This window comes from Pantherophis guttatus, chromosome 3 (genome assembly GCF_059756535.1).
Source record: "Pantherophis guttatus breed Tessera chromosome 3, ASM5975653v1, whole genome shotgun sequence".
In the NCBI taxonomy this organism is placed as follows: Eukaryota; Metazoa; Chordata; class Lepidosauria; order Squamata; family Colubridae; genus Pantherophis; species Pantherophis guttatus.
The window spans coordinates 112907228-112931824 of record NC_142065.1 but is presented as its reverse complement, the minus strand read 5'-3'; the positions used below and the strand labels follow the sequence as shown (position 1 = coordinate 112931824).

Sequence of the window (24597 nt, the reverse complement as noted above, 5' to 3'; positions counted from 1 at the left end):
TGGACTGTCAGACTTTCCGTAGCTTGCCAAAATTTCTTATCAGTAACTGATACTACGCATGTCCGCATTCTTTCACATTGCTTCTCACTCTTTCCTTTGTTCTCTTGCCAGAAAGGTCCGGCTGAGAAATAGCTGGCACGAACTTTTGCAAAAATGTAACAATTAATTTTCTTAGTTAGTGAGGTGTTTTATTTTCTTTATAACAAATAAATGAGTTTTCTTAGAAGAAATATCTTTGGTTTTTGTTTTCTTAAAGTATAGTTGCAAGGAAAGGTCTCGATCCTCCCCTCGTAATCAGGGTGATTATCCCAAAAGCAGAATGGGATTAATCAACGCCCTGACACCTCCAACCCTGGCACCATACCTTCAGCCATGGTAGTTGTAAGGGAGCCCTAACAATTCTGTCAGGTTCCAAAAAGGAAGGAAAGAATCCAAACTCAAACCTGGTTTGTTACTTCTTGTTTTACTCCCCTTCTGGCACAAACTGACAATCACAAACTCAAAGGAATATCTTGCTAGGACTACTTGCCCGTGCTCCCTACCACCTTTTAAACACTAAGCACCACCCCACCCACTCATGTGCAGAGCTCCCTCCCACGTGCTCCGGAATTGAGAAGAAATCACCATCTGCCTGCTTTCAGGCCCATCCTCCTCAGCACTCTGCCCAATGAAGTCCTTAAGGGAGGACTGGTCATCAACTGAGTGGCCAATCCAGGACAGTCAAGGAGAGTGATGGCTGCCTCCCGGCTGCTGCTGCACCATCCTTGATGATGTCATCGCTGCGTGACCAACTCTCAGCTGTTCGGTGGCCACGTGGCCTGCTCCCAGCATGTACATGGCAGGCTGGCTCATCCCGGTGTTGCCAGTGTGTCTCCGCCTCCCGGTGAGGTGGGTCCTGGCTTGGCGGTGAGGCTGGCGGCTCCTGATGGGGTGGACAGCATTGGCTGGTGGTGGCTGGGTTGGCAGCTGGCCAGCGATTTCAGGGTAGTGGCTTCCCACCAAATGGCAGCTCTGGGCTGGCCAGCATGCCAGAGCTGACAGGAAAACTATTAAGCCTTAAAATATAGAAAGACCAGACTGGAATTTATAATACTGTGGAAAGTGACTTAAATCTTTAGATAATATCTTTTGATTACTGGAAGAATTTTATAAAGCAAAATGAACTTTTTGACTACTTGACAATCAGCTGTTAATATCTTTCACTTCAATGCTGAAAGTTAGAACTGGGGTGTTACCTACTGGTGAAAAAAAGATATTATACTATTACATAGCTGGGAAAGACCTTGAAGGAACCCAGGATTGATAAGCAGAAGGTAAATAACACCTGGAAGATTGTTTTCTTGTTGCTTGGGACTAGGCAATGTTTCCTTTTTGGAACTTGCTAAACTTGGTGGATTATAAATACTGCTGGCTTTGCGAAACGGCTTGGAGACTGAGAGAACTGGTCTTTTTTTTTTACTCTTAGCTTACAAATACTTTTGAAAGAGTGGGACTCAGTGGAATAGCTTGGAACTGTTTAGAGATTATGTGAAGTGACCTTTTCATTTACTGGATTGAATAACAGTGATCCTGGTGGATTTACACCAACTTTAGCAATCTCCAGGCCATTAAAGCAAAGACCAATAGATGCAATGTCACAACAGGGAAAAACAAATAGATTTCAAAAAGAAATAAAATGGATGCTTCAATCTATCCAGGAAGCTATGACAAAGAATTACAACGAGATGAAAAAAGACCTGGGGAAGATCAAGAAACAGATGCACAACATGGTTGTGCGATTAGGAAACCCTCAGCAAATGACAACAAAAAATGAACAAAGAACCCAAATAATAGAAGAGAAACCAGAAGGAGCGGAGGAAAAAATAGAGGAGAAAAATCAACAATGGATACAAGCAGATAAAGATCTGGAAAGGCTAGTAATCATTCCTGAAATGAGAAGGTAGCTTACTCTTTAAACTGTCAAAATATAGAAGAGGAGAGAGAGGAAGATTTCCCAGAAGTGATGGAGTTGTGGGTTATGGGCTCCACATAGAAGTCATAGTGCTAACAGTCTCAGTCTTTGATATGATTTATCTAAACTAACAAAATTTCACCAGGGTTGACTGTGTTTAACTTATTTTTTTATCCATTTTGATTTATTTATTTTAGCTTTTATTTTATTGCTATGTTTTTCTTTATATAAGGTTAGTTAATGACTGAAATAAAACTGATTGACTACAGTTTGTCTCTTAGGCAAATAATGTAGATTACAAAATATTGTTCTAGTCTTTGCTATTTCTTTTAATATTAATTGATGCTTCTCACTATTAAATTATGTAAAGTTTTTATGTAAAGTTATGTAAAGCATTGAAGGCATTTTTTATTGCTAGAACTGTGTATTTATATATTTATTTAACACCAAGACAGGGAACTGGTGGCACTCCCAGATGTTTCTGACATACAATATCAACCTCAGATGAGAATAGCCAGCAGCTGTAGTTTAGCAAAAACATGGACACCCCAAAATCCCCTATGCCTGATTTAGCCATTTGTTTTCAGAAGACTTAGATTATGTCATTAGGAATAACTTTTTTATTGTATCTCCACATTCTAGAATGTTAAGTGGGATATCGATGACAATCTGATGAGCCATTCCAGTTATCCTGCTCTACTGACTTTGAAGAGTGAAGGCAACCAGCAAGTGATGCTTCAGTCTCTGAAATTGATGGTTCAGCATGTTTTGGAACAGAAAAAGAAATTGGAAGAAGAGCTACAGGACTTTAAAGAGCAGATTGAGGAAGCTGGGTTCTCTTCCATTTCTCAGCTAAAGTAAGCCAAACTGACCTCAGAAAATATCTGGGCATCCAGCAGTCTAAGTTCTTATCAGGAGGCTCAATACATTTCACTATAGAAACAAAAACTATTAGACTTGCCCCAGCTTGGGTCCTTAGGAAAGAAAGACCCTCAACTCCATTTAGTTGGAATGATAGGTACTTTTACTGAAGTTAAGGGGTTGCAGCAAAAGAAAGGCTAGAGATGAATATTCCTATGCAAAGGTTACACTTTCCCCCTGTCCTCAGCTCTCCCTTTTGACCAGTTCATTAATGTCCAATAGCATTCCATTCAGATGATTTGAAAATGGCTTGGCTGTTTGGTGCAACTCAATGCCGTTTCACATTCTGTTCTCAGGCCAGGTGTCTTTTTTTTTTAAAGTTTTTTTTATTTTTATTTTTCATAAACATACACAAACGTACAATCTCTTAGCCATTATTAATCATACATATTATCTTTTGATTTTCATATTTGTTCAGTCTTCCTTCTAAAATTTTAAAGTATGCTCGGGGTTGCTCTTCTACCATTCCATATCTTCCTTATTTCACAACAACCCTTCCTCTCCTTCTCCCCTCTTTCCCTTACCTTCCTTCTTCTATTCTTTTCCACTTTCTTCTGTCCTCCTCTTCTTCTCCTTCTCTACTTCCCCTTCCTTTCCCCCACTCCTCCCCTCTTCCTCCCTTTCTAACCTACTCTCCTACTCTTGTTTCCCCTTCCTTTCTTCCTCTCCTTTTCCCTTTCTTCTGTCCCTCATGTGACTGGGTGGGCGTGGCCAATCTAGCAGTCCATTTTGCCAATTTAGCAGTCCATTAAACAATACACACAAATTAAACTTTAATTTGTTTTGTTCCTGGGGGTGTTTTATTTGCTTTTGTTTGCATATTGCTCTTTTGGTTGATTTTTCTTTTTACTAGATCATTTTTTAAGTTGTTCAGTAGTCTAGTGGTCCACTTCAGGAAACTCAGTTTTGCAGCAATTCTCAGCCCCAAGGAGCTTACAATGAACAAGTCCCCCCCCCCCACCGCTCTTTCTTTCTCTATCTCCTTTCCACTGTTTGAGCCCCTCTGGAGAAACTAAGATTTCAAGTACAACTAAAGTTTAGCTCTCAGGTACGTTCAAAGACTTTTACCTGTTATATCAAAGGAAAGAAAAGTGTGCTAGAAGAGCAAATGGGAGGGGAAGAGAAACCAGGACATGGAATGCTTGATGGGTACAGAGATGAGACTGGTTCCTGGGGCATCTTCTACAGGATCCCCTTCAACTCTGGCAGTGCCCTGGGATACTTCGCTGAATTCCATTCCATTCCATTCCATTCCATTCCATTCCATTCCATTCCATTCCATTCCTTTCTATTTCATCCTATTCCCATTCCCATTCCATCCTATTGTTATTGCTGTTCCATTCCATTCCATCCTATTCTGTCCTATTTCCATTTCATTCCATTCTATTTGCATCACGGCAGTCTCAATCCACTTTTGGAATCTCGCTGGCTGCCCTGGAGCTTCCTCTACACATACCGAATGCATGCAACAGGCTCAGACAAGGGCTCCGCACGTCTGGCAGGCAGGATTGGACCAGGCAAGCATCGCTTGGAGCAGATCTGGCAAAGAAGCCCCAAGGTAGAGGCTGATCTGCCAGCCAACCAGTCCTTCCTGCCTCCCTTTCCAGAATCCATATCTTGAATAATGATCTACTATGCTCAGAATATAGCAGGCACCTCCTATGCTAGGTTTTTTGGGTCCAATTAGGTCTACAAACACTACCTCTAATGGATTTTTGGTTTTAAAACCATTAACACGGTTTGCTGGTGTAACCCTACTTTTCTGCTGACTACAGGCATTGCAATTTAGATATTTACTACATGCTTGTAGTTTTATCCCTTCAGATAACTGAACTGTTTTCTTTAACGTCCTAAAATTTAAATGCCCAAGTCTCCGGTGTAACAGATTAATACATTCATCATGTGGTTTAACATTCTTATAAACAGACTTAGACTTAGCCACCAATACTGGGTTATCCCTTAAAATAAATAAATCATTTTCTAAACTTGCAGTTACAACCTTGCCATCTTTCTCAATAAAACACTTATCATTTTTAAATGTTACTGTAAACCCAAATTGCAGTAATGATTTAACAGATAATAAATTGAATTTTAACCCAGAAATATATAACATAGGCAATGGTTCATTACTAAATGACCAATGAGCAACACCCACTCCAGCTACCTTAACCTTCCAGCCATTAGCTAGTTTAACATGTTGGTTACTCTTCTCCATTTTAACAAAAAAATTTCTATTTCTAGAAATAGATTGAGAAGCACCAACAATTGGTGTTGGTGGTTGTCAACAACCCAACAATCCTGGTTAACATCAGTAATTGAACTGGATATAGCTAAATTACAACCCTTCTTGGGTCTAGTATTGTCCCTAACAGACATTTTCTTATTCTTACAATACTTGGCTATATGCCCTTTAGCCCCACAAGCAAAACAACGTTTTACAAAATAGGCAGTTGAATACATTTTTTTCTTCTTTTGGTTGTTGCATTCTCAACTGATCCCTTTCTTGTCTTCTTTTGGATTCTTCCAATAACCTACCGATTATGCCAGCCAATGTCAGTTCATCTCTGGACAAAACCTCTAACGAAGAAACATAGTTATCATAACTATTGTCCAAAGAAGAAAGAATTATATAAACTTGTTGTAGTTCTGAGAAAACAAGTTCCTTTTCATGCAGCTCCTGGAAAATTCTGGTCATGGATTCCAAATGAGCCATCATATCTCCACCTTTAAGAAGATGTTGTTTAAATAATCTCCGTGTGAGATAAATGTTATGTCCTTATATGGGCACCCGCCGGGGATTGGCTAATCCTCCGGCGGGAGATTCAAATAACTGTCAGTGGGCGGCTGAGTCTGCCGGAGCGTATAAAAGGAGCTCCGGCAGCCCAGCCGCTCGTCTTTTTCCTGTGCTTGAATAAAGTACTGAACTGGACCAGAGCTGGTCGCGTCTTGCTTCCCTGCGCCGATCTAACACTGGCGACGAAGGAACTGAACCAAGCGACGAACCTCGTAGCACAAGCCAACCTCAGAGAGCTAAGTCACTGAGAACTGAGTCACTTCGTAGGGATTTCCAGAGGCATGGCATCAGCTGAAGTCACTTTGCCAGCCCTCGCTCCATTCCGCCCAGGGAAGGACAAGTGGAAATCCTACGTGGTCAAATTTCGGCAATACCTGAGAGGAAACAACATCAGGGATGCCGATGATGACCGGAAAAAGGGCATCTTCTTGGCTAACTGTGGATCCGAAGTCCTCGATATGGCAATCGATCTCGTTGCACCACGAGACATCGAAGAAGTACCATGGACGGACCTGCTGCAGATCCTGGAAGAACACTACGCCCCAACTGGAACACCAGTGGCGAACCGTTTCACCTTCCATCAGAGGGATCAAAAGGAAGGTGAGACCATCAAAGAATTTGTGGCCGCCCTGCGCCAAATCGCAGCCAGCTGCGAGTTCGATCACGTGGACAACGCCATCGCTGACCGCGTGGGTTTCGGCATGAGGGACAGAGGCCTGCAAAAGAAATTCCTGAGCAGGAAGAAACTCGTGCTCAAGGATGTGGTGGAGGAAGCCACCGCATCCGAAATCTCGGAGAGAGCGGCTGCCGCAGTAAGCAGAGCAAAGGGAATCCACAAGATTCGCTCCACAACGCAATCATCAACTGAGGATTCCACAGCTGGATCAGAGTCGGAGGAGGAATCCACCGTACACAAGGTATCCAGACCCCCAAGGCGGGAAACCGCCCAAAAAAGTTACAAGGGGGAGCGCTGTGCCAGCTGCAGAGGGGACCACGCCAGAGCCAGCTGCAAATGGAGAGACCTGAGACCCCTGCGCTCCAGGCTGGTGGATTTCGGAGGAAACCACATCGGAGTCCTGGGAAGAGCCTCGCTCCACGTGTCTTACCAAGAATTCCAAGGCAACCTCCCCATCACCATCGTCGAGCACGACCGCCCAACCCTGCTAGTCATGGAGTGGTTCAAGCCACTAGGGCTCGGAATAGTAGGGGTTAACCAAATTCGTCAGGACGAACTCGACACCCTCCTCGAAGAGTTCAAGGAAGTCTTCGACGGTAAGCTGGGGAAATTTGTGGGGAAGCCCATTTCCTTTAATCTTGATAAGACAATTACTCCCATTAGGCTTAAGCCCCGCAGAGTTCCGTTTGCCCTGAGGCCCAAAGTAGATGCTCAGCTAGATAAGCTGATAGCCCAGGGCGTGTTGGAACCAATCGATCATGCAGCATGGGAGACACCCATTGTGACCCCCATGAAGCATGATGGATCTGTGCGCATCTGCGCCGACTATAAATGTTCGATTAATAAGGCCCTGTCGCAGAGCGCATACCCAGTCCCAGTGGTGCAACATCTGCTGCATTCACTTGGGAGTGGGACTATATTTGCAAAACTGGACCTGGCCCAGGCTTACCAGCAATTGCCAGTGGATGAAAAAACTGCAGAGGCGCAAACGATTGTCACCCATAGGGGCGCATTTAAGTGCAACCGCCTCCAATTCGGAGTCAGCGCAGCCCCAGGCATTTTTCAATCAATGATGGAATGCCTTCTCCAAGGCATTCCAGGGGTGGTGCCGTACTTTGATGATGTGTTGATCTCCGGGCACTCAAAAACCCAGCTGCTTGAGCGACTTAAACAAGTTTTGCAGCGCTTCAAGGAGAAGGGGTTGAGAGTAAGGAGGGACAAATGCATCATCGGAGTCCAGGAGGTCGAGTTCCTGGGCTATCTCATAGATGGCACCGGCATCCACCCCACCAAAGCTAAAGTCAGGGCAATCCACGAAGCTCCAGCCCCCAAAAACAAAGCCGAGCTTCAGGCATTTTTGGGATTGCTAAATTTTTATGCGGTGTTCCTTAAACAGAAGGCAACAGCCGCTGAGCCACTCCATCGATTGCTGGGGAAAGCGGTCCCGTGGAGATGGGGGACAGAGGAAGAAAACGCCTTCAAAACCATCAAGGGGCTCCTATCCTCCGACAGCGTGCTGATCCAGTACCACGAGACGCTTCCTCTGCTGCTGACCTGCGACGCTTCACCATATGGGATTGGCGCAGTCCTCAGCCACCAGCTCCCCAACGGATCAGAAGCACCCATCGCCTACTTCTCTAAAACGATGTCCAGCACCGAGAGGAATTACAGCCAGCTGGACAAGGAAGCCTTGGCCATTGTGGCTGGAGTCAGACGTTTCCATGAGTACCTATATGGCCGGAACTTCACGGTCATCACGGACCATAAGCCACTCTTGGGACTATTAGCGGGTGACAAACCCACACCCGGCTACATGTCGCCCAGGATGACACGCTGGGCCATCTTCCTTGCCGGGTATTCATACAAACTCATTCATAAGCCCGGCAAAACCATCGGGAACGCAGATGCCCTGAGTAGGTGCCCATCCAAAGAGCCAGTAGAAGACCCCGCACCCACCATAAGCCTCCTCCACATTGACGCCGACAGAGACTGCCCAGTGACGTCAGCAGATGTGGCCAGCCACACCCAGAGGGACCCCATACTCAGGCAAGTGAGATCCTGGGTCCTGCGAGGCTGGCCAGCAGAAAAACCGGCAGAAAAGTTCAGCCCCTTCGCACGGAAGCAACAGGAGCTGTCCACCATGAAAGGCTGTATCCTATGGGGAGACCGGGTGCTGATTCCCAGCGCTTTACAGAAGAAGACGCTCGAGACGCTCCACAACGGACACCCGGGCATCGTAAGGATGAAAGGACTGGCACGGAGTTACGTCTGGTGGCCATCCCTGGACAAGGACATTGAAGAGTGGGTCGCCAGATGTGACCCGTGCCAAGAGGTACGTCCCGCCCCCGCCCAAGCCCCAGTGTCAGAATGGGAGATGCCCAGCAGCCCATGGGCACGGATCCATATTGACTTCGCGGGTCCAATGCAGGGGCACTACCTCTTAATTGTTGTGGACGCTTTCTCCAAGTGGCTAGAGGTCATCCCCATGGCATCTACCACTTCCGAAGCCACCATCAGGGCACTCAGGTGCCTATTCGCAACACACGGGCTGCCGGATGTCCTAGTCTCTGACAATGGCCCACAGTTAACATCCAAGGCCATGGAAGAGTTCCTGGCGGGACAGGGCATCCGCCACGCCCTCACCGCATTTTACAGGCCAGCTGGAAACGGTCAAGCGGAACGCATGGTGAGACTCACCAAGGAGACGCTCACCAAGATGGGTCCGGGCGACTGGCAAGAGAGGATCGACAACTTCCTCCTTACACAACACATCACCCCGCATGCCACCACCAAGAAGAGCCCAGCTGAGCTACTGATGGGCAGACGCCTGAGGTCACCCCTGGACCGGCTGCACCCCCAGTATAACCCCAAAGTGACAGCAACGGCCAGCCGGCCGCTCCACGCCTTCGCCATAGGAGACCCGGTGTTTGCGCTTAACTTCAACGGCTCTCCGAAGTGGCTAAAGGGGAGAATAGAAAGCTCAACCGGCCCGAAGTCCTACCGAGTCGAGCTGGAAGATGGACAGGTCTGTAGACAGCACATCGACCAGCTTCGGAAAAGGTGGAGGGGATCGGAAGGAAACCAGCCTGACGAGGTAGGCCTACCACACCCCGACGAGGTAGGCCTACAACACCCCGACGAGGTAGGCCTGCCACACCCCGGCAGAGCAGACCTACAGCACCCCGGCGAGGTAGGCCTACAACACCCCGACGAGGCAGGCCTACAACACCCAGGCGAGGCAGGCCACCGACACCCCGACGAGGCCGGCCAAGCACATTCCCATGCACTCACCCATCGGCGATCCAGAGCGGTAGACCGGGACCTGTCACAAGAGGGATGGCATCCCCAACCCGGCAAGGTGGGCATCCGCCACTCCATGGAGAGGGACTGCCACAACAGTCAAGGGGCAGACCGGGACCCACCCAGGGAGGGAGGATCGCACCCCTCCAGTGACAAGGACCAACAACGGCCCTGCCAGGGAGACCAACGCTCCAGGCAAGTAGACCGGGGACAACCACACGGGGGAGGTGCACTACACGCAACCCAAGCCGGCCAGCGACCGACCGGCAAGGGAGACCCCAACCAGCATCCAGACCGGGTCGACCAACACCAACCCTGCAAGGTCGACCAGCACCACTCCAGCAAGGAAGGCGCACACCACCCAGACCAGGTCGAACAGCGCCACCCCAGCGAGGTCGGCCAGCACCAACCCTGCGAAGCCAACCAGCTCCAACCCAGCCGCGGAGATGAACACCACCCCGGCGAGGTTGACCACACGGGACAGCAACAGCGACGGGAGCCATGGAAGCCCAACGAGACACCCACGGACTTACCGGGTTTCGGACGGCACCCACCGGACAGCAGCGATGTCCCGCCGCGAGGTTCCAGATTCTACAGGCGAGGGAAGGACCAGCGACTCCAGCGCGAACTTCCAGATGTTGCGGCCGGAGGTGCTGGGACGGATCCCGCACGCTCGACGGCCGGAGCCCCGGCCACCCCCACCGGGGAGCCGGGAAGGACAGGAGCTTCGCCTGCACAGGCCGGCGGCGAAGCTCAGACTGAACTGCGCAGGTCATCTCGGGCAAGCAAGCGCCCCGCCTACTTGCGTGACTTTGTAACGTATATTAACTGTGATGGACATTTTTCAGACTAAGGGGGGAGGAGTGTTATGTCCTTATATGGGCACCCGCCGGGGATTGGCTAATCCTCCAGCGGGAGATTCAAATAACTGTCAGTGGGCGGCTGAGTCTGCCGGAGCGTATAAAAGGAGCTCCGGCAGCCCAGCCGCTCGTCTTTTTCCTGTGCTTGAATAAAGTACTGAACTGGACCAGAGCTGGTCGCGTCTTGCTTCCCTGCGCCGATCTAACAATAAATATGAGCACCCACAGAGTCACGAACATATAGTCTCTTCAACTTGGTCCAACACCTAGCAGCAGACTCTTCACCACGAATATGGACAAGCTGCTGGTCACCCAGTGTTAGTCCAATAATGCAAAGAGCTAGTTCATTGTCTCTGTTAAACTTGGCTATTTTCTTCTCATCTTCCTCATCAGCAGGATTCCATGCTGTTACATCCGGTGGATTATTAACTACTTCCCACAGTCCTTCTCTACGCAAAAGTAGACTACATGTTGCAGACCAGGATACATAGTTTGTTCCATCCAGCCGGGTTATCAAGGAAAAATTTGCTGCTTGTTCTAGTGCCATCTTCACTTGGCTTGTATATCATAAGCACAGTTTGTACTATTCACATCAACTCTCAGTTTAGCTTTTAACAATCCCTGTTAGTTATGGTTGGCTCTGGGCCCATAACCAATGTTAAGGATATTGTTGTTGTGTTACCAACCAGCAGAGTAAATGCACAAGGAAACATTGCTGAGAGCAATGAATAAGAGATATGCAAACTGGTTTATCAAAAGCTTACTTTATAGTAGAAAAACAGTCTCATAGTCTTTAAACAAATTCCAAGTCTTTGCCATTTAAATCAGTCCAGTAGTTACAGAATCTTCTTACCCAACAAACAGTAGTTGGTTAGAATAACAAACTCACTCTGGTTCACAAACCACGATGGTAGCAGATCCATCAAACCATGATTAGCAGATAGCAACTCCTCACAATGGTAGCATATCACATCAGCTTCATACACAATGGCAGCATATCATAGCAGCAACTGAACACGTTTCAATACCTTGCTTAAATACTCTCACAACCAGTCATTGCCTAATTACAGCATGACTCAGCATTAAAGCCTTAAAGTTACACAATAGATATTCATATTAAAGTCACAGAACACATATATTGCCTGGACAACTTGTTAGTCTCAAACCATATCCTAACACTTATTATCAGGGGATGTCTTATTTTGGGAAAACAGGGTAGTTTAACAATGAGTCTAACAAGGCCCTTAGCTTAACTAAGGGAATCAATAGTTCTAGAGGCAGGGTGACTGGCTCGATCGGCCCACTTACCAGGGGTCATCTTTGAAGTCACTGTTGGATGGCACTGGGTCCTCTTCCGATGGATCGGAGTTCCCCCTCCAATCTTCTGGGAGGGTAGTACACTTCTCACAAGTCCAGTTTACATACGATTTTCCCTTTTGTGAGCTAAAGCAAATTTGTCTTTCATAAGAGGTAGGGTAGGGTTTTCAACACATATTTCATAAAGCTTGCAGTAATCAACACATAGACAAAGGGACCTGTCTTTCTTTTCCCTAAAAAGCACTGTGGTGACCATGTGTGATCTTGCCAGTTGTATAAACCCCCGCTTTATGTTTTTGTCTATGAATGTCTGGAGCTCCTTAAGCTCCTTCAGGATCATGGAGTACAACTTAGGTTTGGGTAATTTGGCCCCCAGCAGTGTCTCTATGGAGCAATCTGTGGGACAGTGAGGGGAGAGTGTCTCCAAGCCCTTCTCGCTGAAAACTTCCTGCAAGTCCCAATATTCCTTAGGTATCTGGAGGTTGGGCTTGGGCCATTCCCTCATCACGGCCCCATTTCCCTTGTCATCTTTTTGCCTAGTGGTGCAGGGTTAGACATGGACAATCTCTTCTTGGGTACCCCTTAAGGTACCCTTCATCAAATCTTTAACTTGACAACATCTACTCCCTCCAGGGCTGGTTCTTGGACCCTCAGGGCCAGCTTCCCCAGTTTCTTAGTGGGGCCTGATGAGCCTTTTGAGTTGGGCATGTGGCTTGGCAATCAGTGGCTTGATGCTTCTTTCCCACACTTGAAACAGCCACTGGAGCATTGGTATGAGATTGGCTCACATCCCACTTGCTTCAGGGCCTCTTTTTTATGGGAGGGACTTTCTCCACCCATGGCTGGGGCAGTTTCGGGATCGGACTAAGTCAATCTCAAGCCAGGACATACCATCTATGGAGGGTGTGCGGGGATGCAAGTGTTGTAGACATCAACATTCAGCCCATCCTGGAGACAGTATCAACATATCCTGTGGCTAATCAGTCAACCTGCATGCCATGTCTCAGAATTCCTGGGTGTAGGCTACTACTACAGTCATCAGCCCTGGCTTATAAATCTTGATCCTTGTTCTTGTTTTGTGATTGGCAAGGTGACTCTTCAAATCATTTTCAGAGCACTGTCATGAAATTGTCAAAATAGTGCAGCTGCAGGGCATCATCGTTGTGAAGGTTGACCATCCATTCCACTATAGTTCCTTCCAGAGTCATTGTCATGCACTGCACTGTGGCCCCTTCAGCTGGAAGATTGGCTCCATATAGGTCCAGACTTGGGCCAGGAAGAACTCTAATTGTCTTGGATCGCCACTGAACTTCATTCCCAGGGCTGGTGGTCTGTGATTCCTTCTTCTTTGTGGGGCAGCCCAGGCTGGTGGCAGTGGCAGGGCTGCTGGACTGGGTGCTGGCTGTGGTGATGGAGCCAGTGCCAGTGCTAGAGGTGCGGGTGCTGTAGCAGATGCAGCAGTGGGCGCAGATGCACCCTCGCCTGCCAGTGTGCTGCTTGGGTGACTGGTATGCCATCTGAGCTAGGCCTTCACATGTGCAGAGGTTGTCAAATGCACCCCTCAGGAATTCAATAGCTTGTTTCACCAGTGCGCCATCATGATCCATTTCACCCAGGGTCACTTCATCTTCAATCTCCATGAAGATTCTCTCTGGCAGCTCCTGCGACTTCCCCATGTGAGGGTCACTCCAGAGAGTTTTTCCTCCCACTCATCCTTTTTTCTGATTCCCAGCAACCATCTAGTTCTCACAGGCTTCCACCTCTCCCAGCCATCTATAGGGGAATCCCCTCCATGAGGTCTCACCATAGCCACAGCCTCCCTCCAGGGTTTGATCCCCTCCTGGTCAGTCTTGTGAGCTGACATCTGTTGCATAGTCCCTACAGTAGATGTGCTTCTCTGGGTTGACCGCTGTCACAGATCTAGCCTAATGTCAGGCTTGCCCTAGCTTAGATTCATAGAAAAGAAAGACCCTCAGCTCCATTTAGTTGGAATGATAGGTTTTTTTACTAAGGTTAAATAGTTGCAGCAAAAGAAAGGCTAGATCTGAATATTCCCATGCAAAAATTACACTTTTCCCCTTTCCTTTGCCCTCCTCCTTTGACCAGTTCATCAATGTCCAATAGTGTGCTGTTCAGATGTTTCAAGAACAGCTTGGCTTTTTGGTGCCACTTGATGCAGTTCCACATTCTGTTCTCAGGCTAGGTGTCCTTGAAGAAGATGAGTATATTCCAGTCTTGCACCTCTGGATTCTGTTAAGACTGTCTCTCTCCCCCTCCCACTGTCCCATGGTCAGGTCAACTTCAGGGTTGACACCCACCCTTTATCTTTACATTCCCATCATTACTACTCTACATTCCCTTGCCCCTTCTCCCCCTCCCTTGCATTTTATGACATGATGCCAGCAAAGTGTAGAAACTGCAGATGGCAGATCTGACAAAAACATTATTATATGGGGGGTGGGGAAAATCTGCATTAAACAAAAACTATGGCAGATCTGCCTAAAAAGATCTACATTAAGCCAGCCAGTAATGCTTTTGTTCTTATAGGAATATTGATTCAAGATTTCTTAATTCTTTCTAATTGTACATTTTTTCCTTTCTTCACACAAATTAGCCACAATAAAAGTACATCTGACAAAAAAAATTTGGACAGGATAAAGGAAAGTCCTCAATAATCACAATCCCTATGTTTGATGCAAAAACAGCACCAGCTACTCAAATGGAAATTTGAGACTGTGCATACAGTAGTGGCCAAAATTGTGGAAACTTTTTGGGAAAAGTGTATTTTCTAAAACTAGCTAATAACACATTTTTTTTTAAAAAAAGTACCATAAAATTATATATCAATGGAAAGATAATTTAATCAAGAATGTAATGCAATAATGTTTATGAAGGATTTGCTATTAGAATAGCAGTTACAGTATAAAGAAGAAACGTGAAACTTGTAGAAAAAACGACATATACAAAAATTATCACCATAGAAAAAACAAGATATACAAAAATTATCACCATGTCAATTAATATTGGGTAACCTTTAGCATCAATTACAGCCTTACAACGTCTTCCCATGGAGTGAACCAAGTCTTTTAGTTCTGCAGCTGTTATAATGTGACACCAAGGTTGAATGATTGCTTCTATTAACTGAGTTTTATTGCTGGGTTGCTTCTGACTAACAAGTTTCTTTAGTCGGCTCCATAGATTTTCAATTGGATTAAGGTCTGGGCTATTCCCAGGCCATTCCAGCAGTGGAATAAGATTATCTTGAAACTCCCCCCCAAAAAATAAATGGTGTTATTAGCCATCAAACCTCAAAAATACACTTTCCCCAAAAGGTTTCCACAATTTTGGCCACTACTGTACATATAACACAATAAATGTTTGAAGTAATTATTATAAAAAATAAAATGCATGTTTATATAATGCTTTCTTAAGGAGCTAAGTTGTTTCTCTGGAAATCTGAAGTAAAGTTAAAAAGAATTTATGAAAAATGACAACCCACAAGGTGTTCAGGTTTTGTAAATAAACCAAGCCCATGAACCAATGAGAAGGCAGAGAAATTTGATTACAATAGACATGACATGTTCAAAATGCCTTCCTTTCTTCCTCACAGAATTATAGGATTGAAAGGGACTTTGGAGGCTAGTCCAACCCCCTGCCCAGTGTGTGAATCCTCATACCATTCTGGACAAATGGCTATGCAGGCTTGAAAGCTTCCAGTGATGGGGCACCCATCTCTGGAAGGTTTTTACACTGCTTAATGGCTCTCCTTAATTCAAGTTTTATTTACCGCACTATAAATGGTTTCCACTCATTGGTTTTTTTATTTATCCCTGGGTATCCTGAGGGGTTAAAGCCACACCTTCCTCCTTGTGATATACTGAGTATTAAAAGACTCAGTATAAAAAGATCATGTCACTTTTTAGCCTGCTCTTCTGAAAAACGAAACATAGTTTACGTATAGTAGTTAGTTCATTTCACTGCTAGATTTTAGCTTCCAAGTACTTTATCATCTTTGTTGCTCTTTTCTGCACTCTTTCTAGTTCTTCTGTATCATTTTTGCACTGTGGTGACCAGAACTTGACACAAGTATGGTCTAATCAGTGCAGTATAGAGCAGTATTATCATATTCCATGATCTTGACACCGCACCCTATTGATGCAGTCCAAAACTGCATTGGCTTTTTTGGGAGCTGTAGCACATTCCTGGTTGATCCTTAATTTGTAGTCTACCAAGACCCTCAGTTCTTTCTCACAAGTATTGATAAACCAGGTACCACCCATCTGTAGATCTGGTTTTTCTTGTCTACATGTTACCATTGAATATTTTATTGGATAGACCCAATGTTTAAGTTTATCCAAATCTTTTTGAATCTTGAGTCTATCTTCAGATGTATTACCAATTACTACCAGTTTTATGCCATCCATAATTTTTACAAACATGCTTGTTTTCCCTAGTGTCAGTCATTTTTGAAGAAGCTGGACCAGGGGTGAAATTCAGCAGGTTCTGACAGGTTCTGGAGAACCAGTAGTGGAAATTTTGAGTAATTCGAAGAACCGGCAAATACCACCTCTGGCTGGCCCCAGAGTGGGGTGGGAATAGAGATTTTGCAGTATCCTTCCCCTGGAGTAAGGTGGCAATGGAGATTTTGCAGTATCCTTCCCCTGCCACACCCACCCGCCATGCCCACAGAACTTGTAGTAAAAAAAATTGAATTTCACCACTGAGCTGGACAATACTGGATGGAGGGTCCACTAAATGTCTCCCTCTATTATTAATAAATCCATTAATAATCACATGTTAACTATACTTGTTCAACAGATTGTGAATCCATCTGATAATGGGATAATCTATTCACATTTTTCCAATTTATCGAGAAGGAGACTATTATTTTATCAAATGCCTTACTGAAATTGAAGTATACTGCATCTATAGCATTCCCTTGGTCCACTAATCTAAACATCTTGTCTAAAAAGACAATAGACAAATTACAAGCATTAACATTCACATATGTATAGGCCAGTGGTGAAATCTAAAATTTGTTACTACTGATTCTGTGTGCGTGGCTTGGGGGGGGGGTAATGTGACTGGGTGGGCATGGCCAATTTTTTTTTTTTTTACTTTTAAAACCATTTTTTCTACAACAAGGTTGTAAAAAAATGCTTCAAAAGGCTCTGACGATCCCAGCTGAGTTGCCTGATCGGCAGAGACTTTTTTCTTTTAAATGACGATCAGGCAACTCAGCTTGGATCGGCAGAGGCATTTAAAAGAAAAAAAGGGTTTTTTCCTTTTAAATGCCTCTGACAATCCAAGCTGAGTTGCCTGATCGGCAGAGCCTTTTTTTCTTTTAAATGCCTCTGCGATAAATTGATTTAAAAAGTCTATAACTATTTACGAGGATACAAATTAGAAGAAGAGGTGGTCAAAGAAAACATGATAACTTAGGCAAAGAATTTCAGCTACAATATTCAATTAGATAATTGGGAAAAACTATGGACAATAAATTATAAATTAACAATGTCGGTACCATATAAGGAGAATCTGTACAAAATGTTCTACAGATGGCACCTCCCACCGGCCAGACTGGCAAGAATGTTTCCCAACACCTCTCCAACATGCTGGAAATGTAAACTTTATAAAGGAACCTACTATCACATGTGGTGGACCTGCCCAAAAACAAAACAATACTGGCAAATGATCAGAACACAAGTAGAAGAAATCACACAACGAAGATTAGAAATGAGGCCGGAAACCTTTCTATTAGGTATAATAAATGGACAATATGAAAAGGAAATGAAATATTTAATCATTCGTATAAAAACAGCAGCAAAAATAATTTTTGCACAAAATTGGAAGAGTAGTGACACACCAACAGAAGATAGAGTGATTAGTAAAATCATGGAATGTGCAGAAATGGACAGACTCACAAAGGAACTACAAGATAAAGAAGAACACGACTACTATCTAGTATGGGAAAAGTGGTACACTTGGTTAGAAAATAGCAAATAGAAAAAAGAAAAAAGAATAGGGAGCAACTGGAGTTACACAAACAGGAACATAAATCACTAACATAAGTTAACAGTGAATCATAAAGATAGATAGATGAGTAAGACCAAACATTATATGCGGGGGGTACTGATCCATATGAATTCTAAACATAAATCAAATCGACAAAGAAAAAGATTAGAATTGGAAGGAGAGATAAAGAAAAAAGAACAGTTGCTCATAAAAAACCCAACAGATGAAAAACTACAAGGAATTATAAAACTTTTGAAAGACCAATTTCAAATGCTCACAGCGGAACAAGCAGCAACTAATTTACAATTTGCGAAACATAATACATTTTGCAACGCTAATAAGCCGGGCAGGTGGTTAGCTTACATACTGAGGAAACAACAGAGTACTCGGACTATTGGCAGTATTGAGTATGGAGGGAAGGAAGTTTTTCAACAAAGACTAATCAAAGAAGCCTTCTTAGATTATTATACTAAATTATATGCCAAAAATGATATACAGAATGAACTTATAAATAAATATCTAGAAGAAAGGAGAGTTATGAAAATTTCTAGTGATCAAAAGGAAAGAACGAGCTTACCAATAACATCTGAGGAGATTATTGTTGCTATTAAACAATTGAAAACAGCTAAAGCTCCAGGAACGGATGGTTTAACTGCGGTGTATTATAAAACTTTACAAGCAGAAATGATTGAATATCTTAAAGACTTATTTTGTAGCATACAACAAGGGGGTAAAATACCCCCTTCATGGAAAGCAGCTTTTGTTTCTTTGATACCGAAAGAGGAAGTAGGTTCTATAAAACCGGAAAATTTTAGATCAATATCTCTCCTGAATACTTGCTTAATGCATTGTAAGCCGCCCTGAGTCTCCGGAGAAGGGCGGCATATAAATAAATAAAAAAAAAGAATACAGATTATAAAAATTTTGCAAAAGTATTAGCCAACAGATTAATGCCAGTTATTCAAGAGGTGATTCATCATGATCAAGCAGGATTTATAGAAGGCAGATACATGAAGGATAATGTGAGGCAAATTATAGATTTATTGGAATATCTTGAGAAGAATAAACAGATCTCTGCAGTGTTGGTGTTTCTGGATGCGGAGAAGGCCTTTGATTGAGTGAACTTGAACTTTCTATTAAAGACTTTAAGAAAGATGGATTTTGGGGATCAGTTCGTGCAGGTGGTTTCAGCAATTTATCAAGAGCAAACAGCACAAATTATCATTAATGGAAGCTTAACTACAAACTTCAGTATAGAAAAAGGCACAAGACAAGGTTGTCCGTTATCCCCGTTGTTGTTTATTCTAATTTAGAAGTCTTGTTGAACACAATACGGGACTCGAGCACTTTGAATGGAATAGTTATAAGGCAAGAGGATTACAGAACAAGGGCATTTGCAGATGATCTGGTTGTTACCCTAACACGGCCGATGGAATCAATAATTCAGATGAAAGAGTATGGTATGGTGTCAGGATTTAGATTGAATCAGAAAAAAACCAAGATGATATTTAAAAATATGACAGTTGATCAAAAGAAGGAACTGGAAAGGAAGGCAGGCTTTGAAATAGTACCAAAGGTGAGATATCTAGGAGTTCAAGTTGCAGATTCAAATATAAAACTGTTCCAAAACAATTATGAGGTGTTGTGGCGAAAGGTACAAAAGGATATGGAAACTTGGAAAAAACTGCAGCTGTCTCTACTTGGAAGAATAGCAGCAGTTAAAATGAATGTTCTACCTAGATTTTTATTTTTGTTTCAAATTATTCCGGTGCTTAAAAGTGATAAACAGCTGATGGAATGGCAAAAAGGAGTGAATAAGTTTGTTTGGAAAGAGAGAAAGCCAAGAGTTAAATTGAAAATTATGCAAGATGTTCATGAAAGAGGTGGTCTTAAACTTCCAAACCTACGACTGTACTATGAAGCAGCAGCGTTGACACAAGCAAGTGATTGGTTTGGAAGGACAAAGACTGGAATATTGAATATAGAGAGTTATGATCTTGAATTGGGTTGGCATGCATATTTATTCTATGAAAATAAAGTGGATAAAGTATTCAACAGCCATATGCTTAGAAACTCCTTGATGAGAGTATGGAAGAAGCACCGGTTCAAATGGGATTATAAAATACCGTTGTGGTTGGATCTTGGTCATATTATATGGAATATAAATATAAAGTCACTCGGGGGGGGTTTATACAAAGAAGTACTTTTTAATGATGGGGGCAGATGGCAACTAAAGACATTAAATACACTGTTGGAAGAAGGGATTAATTTAACTTGGTTACAGTATAATCAACTTCAACTGAGATGGAGAGAAGATCAAAAAACTGGTTACTCGTTTTGTCTTGTTTGTACTTTTAAACAAATAAAATTTTTTTTTAAAAAAAATAACTCCCCCAAATTATAATTTCCATTTTAATAATGTAGTTTTATTTAAAAAGGCAAATTTCAAGAAACTTATCTCAGACATATTAGTAATAGAAGAAAGTATCTTGAGAATGATTGATCCTCAGACCATAAATATTATGGTGTCTGGCAACCAAGTGGTTCTCCTCATCCTCTGAGGGGTAGGTCTAGGAGTCATCTTGGTTCTTTCAATATGATCAAGTATAAAACCTCCCATAAATAATTTAAATCCCACTTCTTATGTTGCTTTTCCAAACCATAGACTTTTTCAGGACATTGAATCACAGTCTTTTCCAAATAAACTTTCCACATCTGAATCAGAAACATAGAATGCTAGACTTTTGTGTTTCCTTGCATCATATAACAAAGTAACTAGAAAATAGTGACACATCATGTTCATTAGTGATAGTTTCAACAGGCATAGGGTTCTCTTTCAGAAGGGTTAACAGCTATTAGAGATCCTCTGTCCCAAATCCCATCAAAATGACCAGTCACAGAGCTGGTCAAATCATACAAATTGCAACAATACAGACAAATATTCAGAGATGTGAATTTCAATAATTTAGCTCCAGTGATTTCTGTAACTATTTTTTCTGAAAATGTAAGATTTTGTTCTGTGAAAAAGTCCTTCAATGCACTTTCACTGATTTCCACACCAACCACATGGTTAGTCCCATGTCAGCTAAACATTTTATTTCAATAGCTTTCCCACAAAGTAGAAAAAATATTCTAAATTCCTTCCTGTCATTGACAAAAAAAATCCAGGTATTTCTTCAGGAATTGATGTTCTTCTTTTTTATGAAATCCAATATTGTTTGTTTCCCAGTAATGTAGGCATTCTTTTTTGATCATCACTCGAATCCATTGTTACTTTGGATCATCATAATCTTCATTTCTAGAGGAGCTGGAATAATTTGCCATGGTTTAGACAACCTGAGCAAAGAGTAATGGTGGGGACAAGGCAGCAACAGGAGAAGCACTCAGCTCCTTAGTCCTCCAGAGACCATTTTCCTAATACTAGCAGGCTCAGTAAGGTCTACTAAGGCTACTACAGGTAGACCTTGACTTACAACCACAGTTGAGCCCAAAATTGATGTTGCTAAGTGAGACATTTGTTCATTGAGTTTTCCCCATTTTACAATCTTTCTTGCGACAGTTAATTGAACCCTTGCAGTTCTTAAGTTAATAATATGGTTGTTAAAGTGAACCTGGTTTAACGATTGTCTTTACTTGTCAGAAGGTCACAAAAGGTAATTACATGATCCTGGGACACTGCAACCATCATAAGTTGCCAACTATCTGAATTTTGTGAGTCAGTTGCCAACTGTCTGAATTTTGACCACATGATCAGAGGTGGGATTCAGCCGGACCATTTCAGGTGAACTGGTTGTTAAATTTTTGCGTAGTTCAGAGAACCAACTAATCACACCAGTGGCTGGCCCCACCCACCCTGCCCCTCCGCTCCCAGTCACTCCATATCTCGCCTTGCCTGCCTTGGAACAGCATAGCAGTTGCTGTTCTCTGGCTCCCTCACTCACTAGCTCACTTGTCTTGACCACGTAGCCCCTACAGCCCAGCCCACTTGCCTGCTTTTGCTCCGGCCTCCCACACAACCCAGATTCCTGCCTGTCTAGTGAGCCTTCCTTTGCTTCTTTGCCGGTGGGAACAGCCTGTTACAGGGCCTTCCTCAGGCTCCCCCAGCCTGTTACAGGTTAAAATGGAGGGTCCCTGGGCCCAATCCATCCCTCCCCAGTCCATTTCCCATGTGTTACTGTACTTGGTGAGCTATGTGGCAGAGAAGCCAACATCTTTTATTTAGAAGCCAGTGAAGAACATGAGATGCAAGGAAAACAGCTTTCCCCATCTGAATAAAAGACTTTGGCTTCTCTGCTATGAGGGCCTGCAGGCTTAGTTTGGACCCAGTCTGGTCAGGCTTAGTTTGGGCCCAATCTGCTGGCTGCTGACTGGCTAGTTCAAGTGAGCAGCTTCAGGGATTGGGGCGTGGCAGACAATCAACAACGGTCTTGCAGTTCAGCCCGATGAGACAAAGGAAGCAACCTCCCCTTTGATTGACTGCTGCCAATCATTTTAGCCATTTTTTCCAAGTTTTTTACTTTTTTATTTTTTACAAAGATATCAAATCAATGCGTGAACAGTATGGCACCTGGGTGTTATACATTCTAAAACAAATAAAACTAATCAGGTTAATCATGATCATTACATTCAATCCGCTTATGTATTTCTAATAATAATACACACTTGTATTAAGTTATAGTCTACCATTGTTCAATTATTCCATGTTTTCTCTTGTTATTACCTTCATTTTATGATATAAAAATGTATACACTAATATTCCCCCTTCTCTTGTTTGTATCACTTATTCTAACTTTTAATCATATCACCCTTTATTAAGATACTTTTTCTTTCCTATCTAACCTCTAATCACCTACCTAAAAAAAAGAAGGAAAAAAAGGAAAAGAGAGAGAGAAAAAGAAAAGCAACTGAGAACAAAAACAAAAAAGAGAAATCATCCATCCATCATCTTTTGCCTGCTTCAATACTTTAATTGCTATGCTTTAAAAGAAAGATAGGAAAAAGGAAACGTAAATAAAAACAACAACAAAAAATCATCTATCCATCATCTCTTGCCCGCTTCATTACTTTAATTGTTATGCTTTTTTTACTTGCCTCCTGAATTCCTCTCTTAAATCTTTGTCTCTGTCTCTGTCTGCTTCTTGGATGTTTAATCTAGGTATTTAAGTAATCCCAGAGGTTGTCAAAAACCCCTTTACATCAGTGGTGGGATTCAATTTTTTCCACTACCGGTTCTGTGGGCATGGCTCAGTTGGCCACACACACACTGAGTGGGTGTGGCCAACTCAACATCACTCATGGTGGACTTCCGGTTGGCTCCGCGAGCCTCGTTGACGCTCCTCCATGGGCGCCCGATCCCCGGCACCGTAAAAGCCGCCAGAACAGCCAAAAAACAACTGTCTGGGGCTTGGAAACCCTCTCCCCGGGCAAAGGGGAGAGAGAAGAGCCGACAGGCGGAGGTAGAGCCCCCCAAGTGCCCTAGGAGAAATCTTGGGGCAAGAAGGGTGAGAGCTCCCTAGAAGCCTGTCAATCTGCTCCGGACCTGGGACGACTCCGCTATTTAGCAGAGCTAGAAGCCGCATCCAATTCTGCTGACAAAAAGTGAGGGGATGCTTAACATCTTCAATTGCTGCAGGCAGAACAAGCCAGGAGAAGTCAGACTGCAAGTATTTACACTTAACTCCAATGTTTATAGCCTCCTTCGGAAGTAACAATTTAGCAATTTGCAACAAAATGGTGATTGAAGCTTGAAAGGGCGGGGAAAGTGAAAGTTACAAGAAAGTTTCATTTCGCTGGTAGCCTCTTGCCTGGAAAGAACTTTTGTGTTGAGAGAAGGAGGATTTTAAACGTTAATTTATGATTCGGGAAATCCTCTGATTTTGAGGAATTTTTCTTTTTGGCTTCTGATTAAAATACAACGACCAATTTAAACTGAAAATGGCCTCAAAACCTGTAAAGACCGTTCCTATTAAAGGAACTGGGAGCACTGGAAGCTCCCCAGCTCATACTCCTAGATTGCAAGCCTCTGCCCCTCCAACAGACCCACAGACTTTAACGTTTGAGATGATACAAGAAACCCTACAAGTCACACAAAATAAAATTGCTACTGTGATTAATGAAAAAATTAATGAAACTAATGAAAAAATTAATGAAACTAATGAAAAAATACAGGCTGTTTCAGAGGAGATTTTAACTTGGAATTGGCAAATTAGAGAAGACATATTATTGGCATTTAAATGTTTGGCAGGTGATATTGAAATGGTGGACGATAAAGTTGAAGAAATTAAGCCATCTACGGAAATTTTGGATAATAAATTAGCAGAGACTCAGAACAGACTTGAAAGGGCTGAAGTTGATGTAACGATGTTACAATATAGAGATATGGAATTTGCTTTAAGATTCAGAGGGGTGAAGGAGAATAAACAAGAGAATTTGAAAGAAATGATGTCAGAGGCATTGGCACAGTTGCTGGGGGAGATGAAAACTGAGCTGGGCTGGCAGATTGACAAGGCATATCATGTCAACTCTTGGGTTGCCAGACAGAAACACTTACCAAGATACATTGTAATATATTTTACTACAAGGAGATTACGTAATGAAATTTTCTCGCCTCCTTCTCGTGTTTGCTCTGTGTGTATGAGGCCAAGAAGGAAGAGAGAAGCAGCCACATTGAATGCTGCAGCAGAAAGAAGCCAAACCTTTTCTGCCTCCCTTTGCAGCGGAGCCGCTCGGAAGGCAGCACCTGTGGCCTGCCCCTTCATGGTAC

The 24597-nt window shown here is 43.4% G+C and overlaps 1 protein-coding gene and 1 pseudogene across 13 annotated transcripts in view; one reads left to right on the top strand and one right to left on the bottom strand.

Annotated features, from left to right (window-relative positions):
* Nucleotides 1-24597, top strand: part of PDE4DIP (phosphodiesterase 4D interacting protein) — a 336964-nt gene that overhangs the window by 189948 nt on the left and 122419 nt on the right. For all 13 annotated transcript variants that reach the window (XM_087891187.1, XM_087891190.1, XM_087891189.1 and 10 more), the window contains one exon: nt 2594-2808. In XM_087891187.1, coding sequence (XP_087747313.1) covers nt 2594-2808 — 215 coding nt within the window. The remainder of the gene's footprint in view (nt 1-2593; nt 2809-24597) is intronic.
* On the bottom strand, nt 20310-21158 carry LOC117661262 (thiopurine S-methyltransferase pseudogene; annotated as a pseudogene).